The following is an 18,050-nucleotide window of genomic DNA, read 5'->3' as shown; positions in this document are numbered from 1 at the left end:
ATTTTATGGATGCCGGCAACGCACACATTCACTCACACGTCACCAATTGAATCATCCAAAAGAATCATGGTGCATAAGGTAGGGCATCGGTAAGGCAGCTTGGGTAGATACGTTGTACATGAACTATGCTCAGGTAGGTAATTTTGGTTTAAAGCGGTCAGGACTATTTCATCTCGAAGTAGACCTAGTCATGAAGATTTTGGGTGGGAAACAAGAACCACCGCGATTAACTATCACTGACTCTTGTCTACTTCATACATTAGATTGGGGGGTTGATTCACGGAACCTGATTGATTGACTGTTATCTATATTTGGGAACATTCTGATGAACGCAAACAACCAACCGATCAAATACGGCGTGGTTCCAATTCAAATCTAGGCGGGCCAGCACTGGACCTGATTGCCGTACAGTGCAGTACAGTATTTAGAGAGTAGGTAGGCAGGTACTCCGTAGGATATTGCAAAAACTACATATCGGGCAAGCCGGGCTATCTCCGCTAATATATTCAGAGCAGCCACCCTCTTGAAAAGGTGCGCGTGATCGCTCTGTTCTTGCTTTTGTATAATCGAAATCCTACGGTGACTTGGGGGATTTCTCCTACGGAAACGGACTTGACGGAATACGGTCACCAACGAGGTAATTAATTTAAAAGCAACTTCATCCACAGTGGCCTTGGGCAGCTTCATGCATATGCACCAGGGGCTTCCTTGTTTGGCGTCGTGTTAAAAGTAAGTCTAGGGTGATGATAAAGTTTATCAACCCTTCACTTAATTTTGGTAGTGGAGGTTTTACCCGACGTTGCCGACATGGATATCTACAGAAACGGAGTACGTACCTACGGAAAGGTAAACTATCGCGAAAATCCGCAGATTGAATGAACATGGAGTGTAGGGGGTAATGGGTAAAAGATTCACGCTGGTGATACCCCTAAACTGTGATTTTCCTCTTTCACCCTGGCTTCGTACATACCTCCTAACTTTACTGTGTCAGGTAAGTACATATTTTGTACATTCTTGCGTCTACTGCTAAAGTGGTCTCTCATGCGCCAAGTATTATTCCAACGTGTGAAATAATAACCCCCCGCCCGGCAAATAAGTCAGCTCTGGCAGGTTGTGTAAGCATTTCGAAGTTATGTTACTCTGCGTGCTGCAACATGTTTGCTCTTGACTACAAATAGTGACGAAGCTTGGAAAAGATAATCACTACCTCAAAACCAGCTCAAAAGCCACACCCGGATATGCAATGGGAGCAGCAGATCAAAACCCCCATACTGCAAATTCCTTTTTGTTCTGCATGTTCGTCTCGCTTGGTGCGTTGGGGGGCAAGTCAGCAACGCCGCGATCTGCGAGAGAAAAAGAAGAAGCGGGGTCGCCGCTCGACAGTACCTGTATCTTTAAAGCCGCAAGCTAGCTAGCGCAAGGCCAATACATTATTTTTGGATTGATTTGCCAACAGAATCGTCTGAAATTTTTAGAACTAAGGCACCTACCTACCTTAATCACAGTAGTTGCAAATCACTTTGGAAGCATAATATCCATACTAGGAGGTACATACGCGTCCGTCCAATCTAGTAATGTTTCAACGGACGCACGCCATTTCAAACAAAATGATATAACGCTAACCAGTTAGGCCCACGCACAGTCGCTGCATGCATGACAACCTATCTCAGATTCCTTAGCCACAGCTATCTACAATGACTACCGCCACAGACACCTTCAGGCCGGCCCTAATAGTCGTTGACTTGCAGGAAGACTTTTGCCCGCCGGTATGTATAGTAGCCCATGTCTAAGTTATCTGTACCTTTTTTATCCTTTTTTTTATACATATTTTATATATATTTTTAGCGTAAGTATGGCCTCATGCATCTCGGCCGATCACAATTACGGCGGAGCAAAAGCTCCCATCAAATCTCCGGCTTTGAATTCTTTTTTGGCATTATACAGCTCGCACTCGCGATAGCTCCGTTAGGTCCAGTGCTCATGAAAAACTCACTTGTACAAAACATGGTGTAGAACGGCTCCCTCGCCGTCCCCGACGGTCGCGCCGTTGCTCCCGTAATCAACAAGCTGCTCACCTCGACAGCCTTCGCCATCCGCGTCGCGACCAAGGACTGGCATCCGCAGTCGCATGTATCCTTTGCCGCGAACCACGCCAAGGAGCCATTTGTGGACTTTGCTACCATCACCAACCCGCTAAACGCGTCAGAGACCTACGAGACGCGGCTGTGGCCTGTGCACTGCGTCCAGGACACCCCCGGCGCGACCTTGATCCCGGAACTGGACATCGGCAGAGTCGACGAGGTGCTCGAGAAGGGGACCAGGTCTGACGTGGAGATGTACAGCGCTTTCTACCCGCCACTCAAGGACCCGCGCATCGGCGACTCTGGGCTTGCTGGATTGCTCAGGGAGAAGGGGATCAGTCACGTCTACGTTGTGGGACTGGCTGCTGACTACTGCGTCAAGAGCACGGCGCTGGATGCGGCCGCTGAGGGTTTTGTGACGGTAATAGTGGAGGAGGGCACCAAACCTGTTGACCCAGGGGCGTGGCCGACTGTGAGCAAGGAGATAATAGCCAGCGGGGTAAATATCGTTGACATGGACTCAGCGGAGGTCAAGAAGCTGTTTACATGAGGTAGACAGTATTGTAGTGTTACCTATTGACCTTTCTCAAGCAACAGCAATTATTTAGACTGTACATTTTGCCACTTGTAGTTTCCAGGGCTCTTTGAATTAGTTTTCATTCACTGCAGGGACCTCAAGTGACACTATCCCTTTGCTCATATCAACTCGCGTGCAGGTCACGCCCTGTCCGCTTTCGACCTGAACAAAGAACTCGCCACTGCTGCTTGGGAGGATTTGGAAATGATTTCTTGCTAAAAATAGGTATTTACCGAACGAAGTCACTGGCATGCTACCGTTGATTGTATGCTTTGTGATGATGACTTTCAGTTACCGTATCCAGGCCATTGCCAATGCTCCATTCCAACGAGAAAGGACCATCTTAGCCTTGGCTTATTATCAAGTTTCTCTCTCAACCACCTGCTTTATTTTCTCATCCCATACTCTATAGTCTTATCAGTACGAAACTTGTATTATTCGTCTCGACTGAATTCTTCAAGCTATGGAGTCGTCAACAGCAGAATTTCTCGCGGCGGCATTGACCTCTGTCTTGCCTATGGGGTCTTTGGCAGCTACCTCAACACTGACGCCCGGCGGACACAACCACCAAACTATGGCCACACCATCCACCGCAGCCAACGGCAGTACGCACAGCGCCAGCGGACACACAGGAGCCGCAGCTGGGAGCAACACGCCAGACTGCAAGATCTCTGTAATAACACCCCCCTCTTTCTCGTCCCATAATCTTCCAAACAAACGTTTGACTATTGCTGACATGGCTTTTGTGACTTGTCGCATTCAGATGCTATGGAACTGGCACACCATCGATGCCTGCTTCATCTCGACTGACTGGCGCATAACCAGCACAGCGACGTTCGCCGGCTCCTGCATCGGCGTCATCCTCCTCGTCGTCTGCCTGGAGGCCCTCCGCCGCTCCGTCAAGGAGTTCGACCGACTGCTCGCCCGCCGGCACGCCGCCTCTCCGGACGCGGCCCGGCCGTTCCGCCCGAGCGCCCTGCAGCAGGGGGTCCGGGCGGCCCTCCATACGGCGCAGTTTGCGATGGCCTACTTTATAATGCTGCTGGCGATGTACTACAATGGATACTTTATCATCTGCATCTTCATTGGTGCTTACATAGGCGCCATGGCGTTCCAGTGGGAGACGTTTCCGGGATCGGGAGAGGTGGATGGCGGTAGGACGAGCGCGGCCAAAGAGGCGACAGTTTGTTGCGGCTGAAAGTGTCAGGCCGGCAGGAACTGAACAAAGTTTACTTCTGGAATATATCGGCCTACTTGGATATCGTTTGAGAAGGTGGTGCTGTTTGTTATGTAAGATAGTTGCTGTGACTTAGATCACGTTGGCTTTTTTTCTTCTATAATGTCCAATATTATTGACCTTTGTTCGTCTCATCGTATTTTCTCCGTCTGTCAGGCATGATTAGATGCTTCAGGTGAACATAAGGCCAAAGAAATTCTTATCAAACATGAGACGTGACAGTTCTAACAGAGATGTCTGTCCATATCCGTTGGCCAAGGGGATATCAACAATCGAATATCTTTCTATCTACGCCTTATCTCAAGAGCAGATCCTAGTAGTTGTTCAAGACACAAGATAAAAAAAACTTTCTTCGGCGCGGATTCACACATCGCTAATGCAAAGTAGACCATGTTTATAAAGGCCAAAGCACAGTTGACGCAGAGATGAAAAGCATGCTCCAAGGTTCGCAAACGTGACCAGAAATGGATTTTAGAGGTCGCGATAGTGACGATACCAAGCCGGAAATAAAGCTCCTCGGGCGAGTACATGAATTTATTTCATCTACGTTCGAATGGGTTTCGGCTATGCTTCGGTTCCGCAATGCAAGGTAGTGATGACACATGGACTTGTTTCCCGAGACGTGCAGACACGCAGCATGCACGACGCCAGTTATCAGATATGCAATGATGTCAATGGGAAAGACTTGATTGCGATATTCGCAGACTTGACTAGATCGAGTTCTAGTAGCTAATGTTGGTGCATATGTATTTTTCTACCTATCTACGGCAATTGGAAGTAAACAAGAAATAAAAAAATGAGAATAAAAAAAAATAACCCCCCACCCACACACACCCAATATTAAATCGAACTACTTGGAGCGATGCGACTATTTTACTTATTTAACTGCTGACACTACCGCAACAAATGATAGTTAAAAATCATATGGCCAGAACTTCAGATTCGTTTCAGGAAAAACGGGCCTTTTTTTTTTTTTTTTTTTTTTTTTTTCCATTGAATTGGGCCTCTAATCTTTATCATCTACCTTGCCGATTTATTCCTCTGGCCGTAACGCAAAAACCACGAACATGAGATCAGAAGGAAATTTGAAAAAAAAAGACACGGAGTAAACAGGGGAGGTCTCTATTTTCTTTCTTTTCCCACCAAGCCACTTCGCTTGCTTCTACCAAATAACCAAATAAAGGCTTTTGTTGGCGCCGGTTTTCGGTGTAAACTTTGGGCCAACCTCGTTAAACTTGTGATTAGAACAAGGTTCGACCAACAGCAGTGACAAGAATTTCTGATAAGCTACGAATATGCTGAGGCCAGACATAAAGGTTTCTGTCAAAGGTGAAAAGGAATACGAAAAGAAGCTGGGATCGATGGGAACATGAAGAAAAAACCCCCCGTAAACAACTCGATGCACATACGATTCGGGACTTGATGTTGATTCCTGCCCCTTGTCGATCCTCATGCCAACCATTGTTAGAGTGGCGTTTTGCAAGGCGCTCCAGCGGTGAAACCAGGCGTTCGCATTCTCAACTCCAAGGGCCTACGTTGTTTAAATACAGTTTTAGTTGCCGTTTTCAGCAACCAACCCCACTGCCAGAAAGCTTGGCCAATGCTTCAATTTAGCGGGTCAATTGTTTCTGGTGACGCGTACTCTGTCTGTCTGCTTCTCACGATGTTGAGGACTTGGTCTTTCAGTCTATGAGATTAAACTACTTCAGTGTTTGACACCTATAGAGAATCGAATCCATTTGTCCAAGGTGACAACGTATCGGCTCATCCGGCTCAAACTGTTTAGCAAAGCAACGACTTGAAGACTACGTATACACACAAGACCATTATCCATAGAACAGACCCAGTCGTCAAAGTCACAAACTTTCCAATTCAGTCGTTTGCAGGTCAAATCGAGCAGAGAGGTGAGCACCGACTCGGTACCACCCTCTAGGCAACGTGATCTAACTGGTGTATAGCGAACATAATTACATCTTACTCGCCATCCCTAGCCTTCGAAGCGCGAGTGGTAAAGCAATTGCAAGCTGGAAATGTTTTGCTTTGGAAATAGCAGTAAAAGGCGGAACGCCCAGAACTTGAACCACAGCTTCAGGCGACCTTCAGGCTCGGGTGGTGTCTTTAGGTTCGAGAGGACACTAAGGTACGACTTTAACACAGGGATGCCATTCAGCAAATCTGGGAGATCGTCACAAAAGTCGTTCGACTCGAGAGCAAGTGTTGAAACGGTGCAGAAGATTGAGAAGTGAAGAGGGAAAGGCTGGTGAAGCCTCGACCGTGGGCCATGTTTTTTTGACGGTTGGAGATTTGCTCTGCAAAGGTATTGGATACCTACCTACCTACCTATACATCACACCCACATTAATACCATCTCCATGCCACCTCAGTGCTGGCTTCAAAGGCAGCCCGAAATGTACGGGGTGATAAAGCTATGGACAACCCATGCAGGTGCCCGGCCCGGATCACATTAAAAACTGAGGTGATTATATTTATGTTACTTTTGTTCTGTGGTATTTCTCCTGTGAGCCTGCCCTTTTTGGCACGTATGCCTTCCCCAATGGACCCACAGGATCATTGCTAGATTAAGGCAATCAGAGGAAACAGCGCAAACAAGGCCAACTGATTTGTTTTTTCATTCTGCCCGCCGGTCTGCCCCGCGCTTCATTGAAATCTTCTCTTCTCGTTGCCTGGTGTCTTGTAGGCCGAACCTTTTCACCACATCACTTGACGATTGCCATTCACATGTCTCCTATCCCACCGTGCCGTTTCCAGCTGGCACCAGAATGATAGAGAATCATGGCTGATCTCGATTCCTACCTCGCCTACAAGCGAGAGACCAAATACTTGGTGTTCTGGCTCCTCCATACGTCCAACTCCATCATCACTACCAAGGCGCCCCGTGAACCTAACCTCGAACCCAACACAACTGGCCAAGTCACGGTCGCAACCCTCGTGTCCCTCGCCAACCTCATCTCTCAGTATACCAAAAGGACTCCAACCATAGTTCTTCGTGTCTTTAGGACTGTGATCTCTGCCAGGAAAGCCACATGTGTCCAGTATGCGCGTCTCGCAGCGCAAAACCCAGATGATGTCTCGCTGGCACGGGGCAATGCATCTCACCGTCACTTCAATGAAGCATTGGAGGCTGCCTATCTTGCTCTCGGCGGAGAAGATCGATTGAAGGCGACAGCATCTGAGGAACATGGTGACTATGACGTTGAAGACCTCGAAAGAATGGTATTCTCAAACAGTTTCTCAGCATTGTCCGTTGAGGGAAGTGACCAAAACTCTGGAACAGAGTCGGAAGCTGTTAAAAGCACCGTCCCCATCAGAAAGCAGCAACGGAAGCCTGGCAAAGGAAGACGAGGCCGAAGGGCTGGCAGGATCAAAGGTGGAAGACACGAACTATCGCACCGAAAAGGTAACAAAGTCCGACTCCTAAACCAAGCAAAACTGGAATGGTCAGCATGTTTTACTAACGTGGCCTGGAACCATTTAGCGCTCGAGGGCATATCAGTCGACGGCTTTGGCATCATCAGCGACGATGATAGTCATATCAGCATCGAGTATATAATGGCTGTGAGCTGCTTAGCCGAGGAATGGTGTCACCTCCGCAGCTGGCTGAACATGGTCTGGTTTCGAGCCTCTCACGGTAGTCTCAACAATGCAGTTGCTGGTGTTATCACCAAAGTCGCCTTCTCCATCCAGAAACAGACAGAACTGGCCATATTTGTTGACTTTCAAGGTCGTGATTCCTACAAATCAGTCCTTGAAGCACTGAACAGCGGTCGAAACGGACTCTCACTTGACAAGGGTCATTTCCTCAATACCAGCGACAGGCAGGATCTGAAAGAGCAATGTCTTGCCCATACATACAAGTATCTGATGGATTTTATCGCCGACTACCAAAAGACTAGAACGGGCAAGCCTACCAAGCCCATGCTGCGGGAAATCGGCTCCTGGAATCCAGCTGCTTGCTTGTCAAGTTTCACTCGCCCACAGAGGCTCAAATGGCGTCGGGCATACACTATCAACTGGCTCTATGACCTTGTCAACACATATGCGTACCCTGTCATGAAGGCTCAAGGTTCGACAGCAGAAGTCAAACTCGAAGACATTGATTGGAGCATTAATGGACCTTGGAATCCAACCACGAGTAACCAACGGCGGCTTTATGGGCTGAACGAGTTTGCAGCTGCAGTCACAACACTTGCCATGCAAAAGGAAGGCACAGATGTCAGCTCTCGAATTCCCTCCTCACTGGTGTTTCAACTCCAGATTATTGTGGACTCACTTACTGTCAGTTATGGATGGATGAATCTCGATCTGAAAGATACACAGGCACAATACAGTCTACAACCCCCAAGGACTGGCATGTCCAACATATTCAGCTTCATCTTTGGTGAACCCAGAACACCTGGTTGTGGTTGCGGCACCAAATCGGTCTCGGGTACTCAGGACGGTGCTTATGATCTTTACAACCTTGCGGCTCAAGAACACCCCTCGCGTTTTGCCCAGACCAAGCCACTAAAGCTGCTATATCAGACAATAGTCGACATGAACAACTTCCTGGGAAAGTTCTGGCCTGACGATAACCACAATGCCACCATGGCAGGTATTCACACGTCCAGGTTCAGCAATGTTGTTGAGTCGGGTCTTTGCGCATTATGGGAGTACTCTCCTGCTTTATGCGGCACCGGCCTCGCGGAGGCACTTGACTATTCGCATAATGCTTCACTACTAATGCTCAACAAAGCTATCGAGGTCGTTTGTCTCATGCACATCTACAATAAAGTTCGACAGACAGGACATCTGGCTCAACCTATCGATGTCTTTGAGGTCTTGCAGGTCACTTTTCCTGGCGTTTACCGAGATGTGGGTGGTGTCCCTCCGACAAAGGGACCGTTCGGAGCTTCAATGTGGCAACAAATGGTGCAGACAGAGAAGAGAGGTTGCAAGCGTGCACAACCTTTCCCATCCAACACGTTCAATGTCGATAAACTTCTTGTGCCCCAACCTGATGGGTACTTTGACAACTCGACTCTTCTCTACGCGCTCCGTTCAGTTGAGTGGGACCCCTGCAGGGTGGCAGATCATGACCTCCCTCTTTACAGCTCGCTACGAAGATATCGAAGGGTGGACCGCTGGAGCAGGACCAAGGCAGCCGAGAACCTCGCCGAAAAGGAGTCTTCAGCTGCTCGCGAACGGGTGGCTGCCGTTACTGAAGAGGAGATACGGGCAATTTCATCTCTCAAATCGACGTTTGGAGCACGCTCGTGGCTGGACCTGCCACCCTACAAAACCGGACCCAAAGATACGGAGAACCGCAACGAGCAGGAAAATCTGACGCGATCTTTCGAGCAGGGATTTCTAGCTCACAAATGGAAGCCTGAGCTTGACAACAGCAAGGCGCCCGGTAGAGATCGGCGAACTAGGCACGAGACCATGCTTGCGCGCATCGAGTGTGACATCTACAACGAGATATGCGGCGGTGCCCCCATCCTTGGCCTGAACCTACCGAGAATAACAGTGACGTTGATGAAGCTATTTGGCACCATGGAGGATGCTCTGTCCGCCGCGAGGAACAAGACGTGGGCAGCGGCGCGTATGAAGCATGTCAGCAGCGATTGCGACGCCTGCTGCAAGAAGCAGCGTCTGGCCCTCGCCAGGTACGTCCTAGACGCAACGGATGATGAAGAATGCCTCAACATTGTAGCGAAAGTATTCGAACGGCCCGAGCTGGAGGATCTCGCCGATGCTGGCTTCTGGAACTTTGATCTGGTCAGTTATAGGTGTTCCCCAATAGTACTGTGCTTCTGTCTTTTTTGCCTAAGCATACTAACAAACTGTAAAGGATATGACGGACTTTTATGACATGCATCTGTGCGGCTGCATGCGCAAGTCATCTCTCTCTGGATTTGTGTACTTTGCGTCTTGAGTGCAAGTATGAAGCAATAGCGAAGTTTGACGCCGGCTTCGTGATAGCAGAAGAAGCGAGCAGTAGTTGCGCTCGCCATGTACATACAGGCTACTATGGAATGTCTCGTGTTCATTTTTGATGCCATGTTTTCGAGGGTCACTGAAATTTGCATATTGATTTTTATGTTCTGAAAGGGTTGATTTGCTATTAGCCTCTTTGAATTTGCAGGTATGATGATGAGGAAGAATTTGTCTTTTGCGATAGGAGAGATAAGTTGTCATTGGCGATGGTAACATTGGCTTGTAATTTCAAGAGGGTTGAAGTAGACAACTCAGGTTTAGCGTGTCCTTTTCTTTTCGACAATGGAACGGTTGGAGGTAAAATAACGATGACCTTTCTAGGAGCAGACCAAGTAAGTCTGCCATGTGTAGGTAGGGAGGTGGGTATCTAGACAACCAAAACACTATGGTCATTCACGCGGGCGATGCACAGATTACAAGCAGACTCCCGTGAAATTTGTATATTATCATACATCATTACGTTAATTCCCATGAGTCAATTCCGAATAAATCTCAGGCGCTGCTAGCCGAATAACAACTTTTTGCCAGCCGAAAAAAGAACCGGGTGAAAGAAAGAGAGTCATGTCTGCATGTGGGAAAGCCTGAAAAACCAGACCAAGGCCGAACGAACCACCTCAACGACCCATGCGAATGACGCCGGCAGCGACCAGCTTCTGGATCTTGGTGCGGACGCTCGGGTTCTTCATGTGCTCCTGCAGAGCGGCAGGGTCGCTCTGTGCCTGCTGCAGAATGGCCTGCATGACGGGGTCGCCCATGATGCCCATGATCTAAGGGGGGAATCCAGTTAGTATGTACGGTACGACATGGGAATAATGACAGATGCAAGGACATGATGCCCAAAACCGAACAAATAGCACTTACCTCGGGATCACGCTGCAACCTCTCCCTGGTCTGCTCCTCCGTCTCGTTCTCCCTGGCCGCGTACATGGCTTGCAGAGCCTTGTTCTGCTGCTGTTCAATCTCCCTGGCGTTGGCACCATTGTGATGTTCGCGGTCGACCTGCGCAGCTTCGGTGCAGACGTCCATGCACTTGCTGTACTCGCGCATACCAAAGTAGGCCTGGGCCTTGCGGATGTAGGCACGGATGAACTTGGGGTCCTTGGCGATGGCCGTGTCGCAGTCCTGCAACGCAGAGGGGAACTCGAGGAGCTTGACAAAGGCGGCGGCGCGGTTGCTGTATCCGCGGGGGTCATCAGGCGCCCGCTTGATCATCTCCGAGTAGGCGGCGACCGCACCGGGCCAGTCCGAGTTCTTGAACTTGGCGTTGCCCTCCTCGCGTGCCTCTTCGGCCTTGACCGGGTCCATATACTCTAGTCGCTCTTTCTCTTTCTTGGCCTTCTCACACGCATTGAGCTTCTTCAGCACGTCGGGGGTGCGGTGCTCACGCAGAGAGGTCTTGTAGTTCTCGATGGCGACGTCCATGTTGCCAAGCTTCTCGTTCGCCGAGCCGATCCGCGCATATGACTTGGCGATGGTCTTGAAATCGGCGTAGATGGCGCGACCCTCCTCGACAGCCTTGGTGCATGTTTCGATGCAGGCCTGGTAGTCACCCTTCTCGAACTGTGCCGCGCCAAGGTTGTTCAGGTATGTTATATCCTTGTGAAGATCCCACGCTGCCTGGTAGTGCTTGATGGCCTCGTCAAAGTTGCGCTTCTTGTAGTTCTCCGTTCCGATCGCCTTCTCCTTGTCAGCCGCCTCCTTGGCCTTGCGCTTCTCAATGGCCTCCTCGTCTTCTTCTTCCGGTTCGGGCTCAGGAGCGGGTTCGGGAGCCTTGGCGGGCTGGGCCTTGGGGGCATCGGGCATCGGGGAGTCCTCCTGGGTGGGGACGCTGCCTGCGGGCATGTCTGCGGGGTCGCGCATCTCCATGTCGACGCCCATCAGGACACCGAGAACTTGGATCATGCGTGGGTCGCTGAAGAGTTCTGTACTGTTATTGGGATTGGAACGGATAGACTGGAGTTTTTGCATGAAAGAGGGGTCTGCGAGCAGGGAGGCGGTCTTGGGGTTCGAGGCGAGCTTCTGGATGAGCTGGGGGTCGTTGAACATCTGACCAAGGCCGCCCATAGGGTCAGAGCCGCTAGGTCCTCCTCCTGTCGGCGGTTGCGGTGTTAGATATGCTATTGTCCGTTCCAACTTGCCTCGGGAGTGAGTGCGTACCTGCAAGTTCCTGATCAATCGCCCTTTGAACCGACGCCAAGTCGTTCTTCAGGCCCGCATTGTTCGGGTCGAGCTTTAAGCCAGCCTCGTATGCGTCAGCGGCCGCAGCCAAATCCCTCTTGCCATAGAGCGCAGCTCCCTTCCGGCTGTAGCCCTTGGGCCAGTCAGGCTTCAGCTCAACTGTCTTCTCTGCATCCTTCAGCGCTGCATCGTACTCCTTCTTGGATGCGTATGCGGCGGATCGATTGCTGTAAAGAATGTGGTTATCGGGTGTGAGTTCGATGGCTGCGGTGAAGTGCTTGCTGTTTGGTTGTCTGTTAGTAAACCTGAGTCATAAGAAATTGAGAAGAAAGTCGGGGTGGTGACATACACAGCCTCGTCAAAGTTCTTCTCCGCAATGGCCTTGTTGCCTAGAGCCTTGAGCTCGTCTGCGGTAGACATTGTTGAGACTTCTATTCGCACTTAAGAAATTCAAATACTGAAAACGCGTGAGTTCGTAAAATTTTCAGTGGATTTAGCTGCTCAAACGCAACTTGCAGTTGTTCTCAATGTATGGAGTTTGGGTATCTTGATATTTGTCTGTCTCGTAGCAAGTCTGGTCCAACGCCGCCGTTAAACATTTGGAGGCGGGGAGCTTTTCTAGTGTGCGACAAGCTTCTAGGCTCTTCGATGGATTATGGGGGGTTATCGCAATCGATGATTGGGTTGATATCGGATGAGGCCCCACTTTCTAGTCTCTTCGGTTTCCTCGAGAAAAGAGTAACCCCTAACCCAGGAACAGAGCTTTGTCTGACGAGGAGGAATGGTATATTATTTCTTGGAGGCAGAATCAATAGATATTTCTAGAGTTCTCTTCGCTGAAAGTCTGAAGCTGCAATTCTCCATTTCTTGGTGATCGCAATTGAACATCAAACTGGAATGTAGGTAGGCAGACAGGAAGAATAGAGTACAGCCAAAACAGTTTTTGACGCAAGCTCGGCTGTAAAACAATAAAAAGCCAATATATCAGACGAACGGGATTTAGCTGTTACCGCCCCAACCAAATTGTTGGTCTACCACGTTCATGGCCTGAATGCCAGTAGCAACAATCCTGTGGATTCCCGTCGTAACACCTCGAGGCTGGGCGTGCGAATTTGCCAAGTCCTGCTGGTCCAGTATACATTGTCGTCTATTGATCACCGCCGAATGGATAGCTGCTCCCCACAGTCCGTACAGCTGGTCTTCAGTGAGGCTCGCGTACTCCCTATCTGTCGACCCGTCCCGTACCGGTCTTGAAAAGGGCCACTCAGCAACAACGGTCTCGAAGCGCTTGGTCCGGAAAAATAAATAAGGAAATGTAAGCAAAATTGTCAGGGTGAAGAAGGTCAGCAGCCTGATCCAAGTCTTGAACCGCCATTCGTTGACTTTGCAATCGTTGTACACCTCCACCCATCCGCCCTCGGTCGGGAAGGATATGGTGACGTTGCCTCGGTAGTTTGTGCTTCTCACGAGGCTATGCAGTCTCTCTATGAGCAGATCCTTGTCGACTCCGACAACCCGCTTCTGGAGGCAAAACACCTTGAGGCCTGCAGAGCTGGCGCAGTAGCGATGACACCACTCGGTCAGCGATGGCTTCTCCCCCATAGAGTCGCCAGCATCCTCGAGTCTCAGCCCGCTCCTCCTACGGTGCCTCTTTCGAGCCCCAGGAGCGCGCCGCGCCAGTGAAGTGCCACGCTTCACCTTCTCGTCGTTGTCGACCGTGCGTAGGCCGGCCCACGTAGAAGTGCCCCTGGCGAGGTCGGTGTAGAGGTAAGGCGTCATGTCAACGCGCACGTTGAAATCGACAATCGTCCTCGTTCTATTGTTCGACCCGCCGTTCTCCGATCTTGTCTCGGTGTGCGAGCCATGGACCTGAATGAAGGTACGTGGCGGTTTTTTTGACCACGCTAGGACGTGTTGTTCGAGGAGTGATGGATCTCTGTCGAGATCGCTGGACATGTAGTACTCGTTTTTGGTACTGTTGTCCACCGAAAAGACAGGCACAAGCGAAGGGCCATTCGGAGACGACGCCGGCTGTGCGTACTGGGATGGGGGAATAAGGGCGCTGGACTCGGCGACATCGGAATACAGGGGCGGGAGCTCGTCATCGTCATCATCGCCGTCGTGTGTGCGCGGCGGGAAGCCGTAATCGGTGTCATGAACTAGAGGTTCATTGTTGCTACTGCTGCCTCCATTTCTAGGGGTTTCTGGGTTCGTCGTCAGCGGCAGGGCGCCGGCGCGTGCATTATCCGCCAGCGGGGTCGTCGCGTCTGTTGGCTTCCCCATGTTGTGCAGCACAAAGAGATGGAAAACAAAATTGCGACGTTGATGCCCAAGACCTTATTGTTTTTGATCGTGGCTCGCAAGGTGCTATGTAGGTAGGGTATTGGATGCAAAAGTACAAGGCGTGATTAGGGTCAAGTTGAACCTGAGAATAGGAGGTATGGAAGTGGCAACTTTTATTGGGGCTGTGCTGTGCCGCATGGACAAACGCTCGCTTAAATTGACATTGACAGCCCGTACTATAGGCAGCTTATCCAGATGTCGCACATACGTCCATAGATAAAAGTAAAGGTATAATATGAGAAAATTTACTCACTCAATCCCTTGAGGTACCAATACCAGTAATAAATAGCAGCCTATTAAATACTATGTACATCCCTTACCTCGTACATTACCTACTCACTCCCCAGTTTCCAAGCGGTCTGAACTGTACCGACGACAGCCAAGACTGAGACGCGTCTATCTCAGCAAAGGCAGGAAGTCCCCAATCACCCCAGTCACGACGTCATGTGAAAATCGGACCACCAGATAACAAATTTGGCTGGCTGGGTCACAATTCCAACCTCCAATTTCAGAGCCCCAAACCCCCCCACTCGTCTTCCACCACACTTGACATTTTCTTCCTCGTTTGTCCCTCGAAACATGGCTTCGCTTGTTCCGTTCCAAAAGCCCGCCGCTTAGAGATTTTGATCAAGCCTAGCCAGAATCCAATGGCCCATCGGGCTTTGACGCTTTGCATCACTCGCTGATGCTCCTGTGAGAAGGTTTGTTTTGCCGTTTGGAAACAAACTTTCAAATTGGGCGCTAGCCGCCCATCCTACCTAGGTACCATTGCCATGAGTACGGTAGGTAGGACAACATGGGTAACCTCACCCGCCGCTTCCGTATGGCTATGCCCCAATTATTAGTGTTTGGACAATGAGTGCCTCGGATTTCCCTGCGCGGCCCCCAAAGGCTGCACTCGAGCGAGTTGTCGCTGGGGATGCAAGACACCTGAGTCTGCTGTATTTGTCGAAGCGTACATGCTAGACATATGCTGCGAACACAAATATTTTTTCTCCTTTTCTTTCTTTCTGTCTGAGGAACCGGTTGTTTCCAGAACGGTCAAGGATATTGTTCTGTCCCGAATATTCTCCTCAGTTCCGCGCTATGCCTCTCGACGTTTTCTGATGTTGCCGTTCCCAAATCTTCGCCGCTCGACTTGCCCTCTCCGATGTTTTTATTGATCGGACTGTGACAAGGTGTGGTAAATTGGTCTCCCACTCCCACGCCCATCACAGTTATTGGACTTGACGTGTAGTTCTCCGCGGCCGTGCTGCCGCAGGTACATGATCGTCTCCGCATCAGCTTCGTTAGGCTGTTTAGCACGATACCCTCCACCTGCAGCTTTATGCTGTATACGACGCCCTTGTAGGACGTCATGATGGCGAATTGTTGTCCCGAGTACGCGAGTCCCATCAGGCTCAGGTCCAGCAACGCCGTGAGGACGAATAGCCAGACTAGGCCCTTCATAGTCTTTTTGACCCGTTGTCCCTTGATCACTTGGATGGGCTTGAAGGCCCGCTTCGCCTCGCGCACGTATAGCCACGAGATAAGGGCCTCCTGTGCCGATATGAGCCCGGTCTGACAGTTTTCGAACACGTTGAACGCCCTGACGAGATGCTCTTGCCCGGGAACGTTGCTTGCAATGAGGAGCGAGCTGACCGGGACCTCGACGAAGAGGAAGGTGAAGGTGATGAGTCCAAGTACCCAGCGCAGCTTAATCGGCTCGCCAACCACGAGGCAAAGCCTCGAGTAGAGTACCACGCTCTGGCCCGTCACCATGACCCAAAAGCCGACGCTGACGAGCGGCGTCACGGCCAACGTTGGAGCCAGGCCGAAGAAGCGAACCAGAGCAAATGTTTGCCGGAAAACAATCGCGGTGTTGGATATCGTCATGCTCCAAAAGTACAAGCCACTGTAGATCTTGAACGTCACGAAAATGAAGACGAAGGTCTGAACGCAGTTCCATATTGACACTGCGAAGAAGCCGGCAATGACCATGGCCTCAGCAAGACTCAGGCCATTTTCTATAGGGCCCGTCTCGCCACTTTCGCTGGACATGCCGTAGATATTCTGCACGAATACAGGGCGCGATGGGATTTTTTTTCTTGTTTTTTTTTTTCTGGAAGCTGTCAGGTAGTGAATTCTTTGCGGGCCAATTAGTGAGTGGCGACTGTGACTATGTATACCCTTTCAGTAAGGCAGATTTGGTTGCTACGTATTTTGGAGCTGATTGGCGCGGCTTGCTTGAGCGTCCCCTGTTCCGGCTCTATTTTTCTTCTTCTCAATTTTATTTGCTTTCGAGCTAGTGGTAAGGTGGTTAGGATTGTTTCGTGATAGACTTTGGAGTTGTAAAGTGAATTGTCATGATGAGTGGGTATTGTCATGAGATCAACGGAAATGATTGTAGATTTATCGAGTTTCGTTTGCCAACCACCCGGGGTACCACCTCGGCGGTAACGCCGAAAGCTTTAGCCACAGGAGCTAATGTTACTCCTGAGGTGGTGGTGGTATGGGAGACTAGGCGTTGAAGTTTTGATGGTTTATCCTAGGAGGCGCTTGTTCTTGACTGGATGGGATTACAGGGATGCTGCCTAGTTGTACATCAGACCCCTAATATAATCTCGCGAATCACAATGTAATACCAATATTGAATGCTGTCACGATTCGTGGTGGATAAAGATTTTTTAATACACGAAATTTACCAACCCAATCCAAACCCTCCATGTACCAAGATCGTATTGTTATTTCTTCTTTCTTTCTTTTGCAGCTATACCAAACCTTTCCTCTAGCTACGATCGTGTTCGTCCAAACACGCTGGTTGATTGCTTGACGAGGAGTTGACTGTGACGTAGCACTTCTGTGGAGATGGAATTCCAATAAGGGGAAGGCCTGACTATAATAAACCTTCGGGTAGCTTTATTCTGCGCGCTTTTCATTACCTAAAGAATTGTCTGTCATTGGACGTTTGATAAGTGACTGACAGGTCGTCATCACCTTCCACTAATCTCAAGCCTTGAAATTCTCACCCATGCTGGTGTTTGTTTTGTTTATGCCCCCCCTTTGGGATAGCCTTTAAGGGAACACGTGATGATTTTCTTTCATCTTCTTTTTTTAGACTACCCCAGCTCTTCCCAAACAAGCTTCTCCCTGGATATACAGGCCCCGTCTGGCGTATTCCAGAAACCTGTCTAGAACAAGTCAGACATGCCACGACCTTGAAGAATTCGTGCGCCTTGGAACGGGTTGAAGTGGGTGAAAAAACCGGAAAAAATTGATAATAATAATTTACAGAATCATGCTTCTGCAAATCCATGCTGCAAAATTTTTCTTTTCTTTTCTTTTTGACCTTTCTACTATGAATCGGGGACACTATGTAAAGTATTTTTTCCCTCAATGTCAAAAGAATGTCGTGGGGAGAAACATACCTAGCTGCTTAGAGTTTTTTTTTTTTTTTCTGTCAGGTCATTCCAACGCCATCTGTTCCTCGACGACTGTAGATACCCCGGAGTTTGACTTTATAGATATTCTGCGTGATTGCATCATCGTTTGTCGGATACTGCACTAAAGTTCACGTCAATCGCGCACCTTGACCCGTCGGAAGATAAAAAAAAAAGTAAAAAGATAAAAGAACATTCAGTCACAGTGGAACTACAAC

At 49.5% G+C, this 18,050-nt stretch overlaps 6 protein-coding genes across 6 annotated transcripts; 4 read left to right on the top strand and 2 right to left on the bottom strand.

Annotated features, from left to right (window-relative positions):
- The first annotated feature begins 1,272 nt into the window (after positions 1 to 1,272).
- PgNI_04423 (uncharacterized protein) lies at positions 1,273 to 2,696 on the top strand. The gene is made up of 3 exons (XM_031124470.1): positions 1,273 to 1,547; positions 1,631 to 1,766; positions 2,014 to 2,696. The coding sequence occupies exons 2-3, from the start codon at positions 1,695 to 1,697 to the stop codon at positions 2,629 to 2,631; spliced, it is 690 nt and encodes a 229-aa protein (XP_030984319.1). The 5' UTR covers positions 1,273 to 1,547; positions 1,631 to 1,694; the 3' UTR covers positions 2,632 to 2,696.
- A 425-nt stretch (positions 2,697 to 3,121) lies between these two features.
- PgNI_04422 (uncharacterized protein) lies at positions 3,122 to 3,856 on the top strand (the record flags this gene model as incomplete). The annotated part of the gene is made up of 2 exons (XM_031124469.1): positions 3,122 to 3,331; positions 3,422 to 3,856. The coding sequence occupies 2 exons, from the start codon at positions 3,122 to 3,124 to the stop codon at positions 3,854 to 3,856; spliced, it is 645 nt and encodes a 214-aa protein (XP_030984320.1).
- A 2,069-nt stretch (positions 3,857 to 5,925) lies between these two features.
- Positions 5,926 to 6,141, top strand: PgNI_04421 (uncharacterized protein; the record flags this gene model as incomplete). Its single annotated transcript, XM_031124468.1, has 1 exon — positions 5,926 to 6,141. One exon carries the CDS (start codon positions 5,926 to 5,928, stop codon positions 6,139 to 6,141), a length of 216 nt encoding a protein of 71 aa, XP_030984317.1.
- A 547-nt stretch (positions 6,142 to 6,688) lies between these two features.
- PgNI_04420 (uncharacterized protein) lies at positions 6,689 to 9,830 on the top strand (the record flags this gene model as incomplete). The annotated part of the gene is made up of 2 exons (XM_031124467.1): positions 6,689 to 9,673; positions 9,747 to 9,830. 2 exons carry the CDS (start codon positions 6,689 to 6,691, stop codon positions 9,828 to 9,830), a joined length of 3,069 nt encoding a protein of 1,022 aa, XP_030984318.1.
- Positions 9,831 to 10,246: 416 nt separating this feature from the next.
- On the bottom strand, positions 10,247 to 14,464 carry PgNI_04419 (uncharacterized protein). The gene is made up of 4 exons (XM_031124466.1): positions 12,420 to 14,464; positions 12,050 to 12,351; positions 10,754 to 11,982; positions 10,247 to 10,659 (listed from the first exon to the last, which is right to left on the bottom strand). Exons 1-4 carry the CDS (start codon positions 12,488 to 12,490, stop codon positions 10,507 to 10,509), a joined length of 1,755 nt encoding a protein of 584 aa, XP_030985626.1. The 5' UTR covers positions 12,491 to 14,464; the 3' UTR covers positions 10,247 to 10,506.
- A 990-nt stretch (positions 14,465 to 15,454) lies between these two features.
- Positions 15,455 to 16,453, bottom strand: PgNI_04418 (uncharacterized protein; the record flags this gene model as incomplete). Its single annotated transcript, XM_031124465.1, has 1 exon — positions 15,455 to 16,453. One exon carries the CDS (start codon positions 16,451 to 16,453, stop codon positions 15,455 to 15,457), a length of 999 nt encoding a protein of 332 aa, XP_030985625.1.
- Between the last annotated feature and the right edge of the window lie 1,597 nt (positions 16,454 to 18,050).

The sequence above is a fragment of the Pyricularia grisea genome (genome assembly GCF_004355905.1).
Source record: "Pyricularia grisea strain NI907 chromosome Unknown Pyricularia_grisea_NI907_Scaffold_2, whole genome shotgun sequence".
Taxonomy (NCBI): Eukaryota; Fungi; Ascomycota; class Sordariomycetes; order Magnaporthales; family Pyriculariaceae; genus Pyricularia; species Pyricularia grisea.
The sequence above is the reverse complement of the archived record's forward strand: the minus strand, read 5'-3'. Positions and strand labels throughout refer to the sequence as shown.

Excerpts from the sequence above, each read along its gene's own strand:
- PgNI_04419 (XM_031124466.1), bottom strand. The coding sequence starts at position 12,490 with ATGTCTACCGCAGACGAGCTCAAGGCTCTAGGCAACAAGGCCATTGCG. Across the intron at positions 12,352-12,419 it reads AAGAACTTTGACGAGGCTGT|CAAGCACTTCACCGCAGCCA; the intron begins GTATGTCACCAC and ends ACAACCAAACAG. Across the intron at positions 10,660-10,753 it reads GGTTGCAGCGTGATCCCGAG|ATCATGGGCATCATGGGCGA; the intron begins GTAAGTGCTATT and ends TTCCCCCCTTAG.
- PgNI_04423 (XM_031124470.1), top strand. The coding sequence starts at position 1,695 with ATGACTACCGCCACAGACACCTTCAGGCCGGCCCTAATAGTCGTTGAC. Across the intron at positions 1,767-2,013 it reads AGGAAGACTTTTGCCCGCCG|AACGGCTCCCTCGCCGTCCC; the intron begins GTATGTATAGTA and ends AACATGGTGTAG.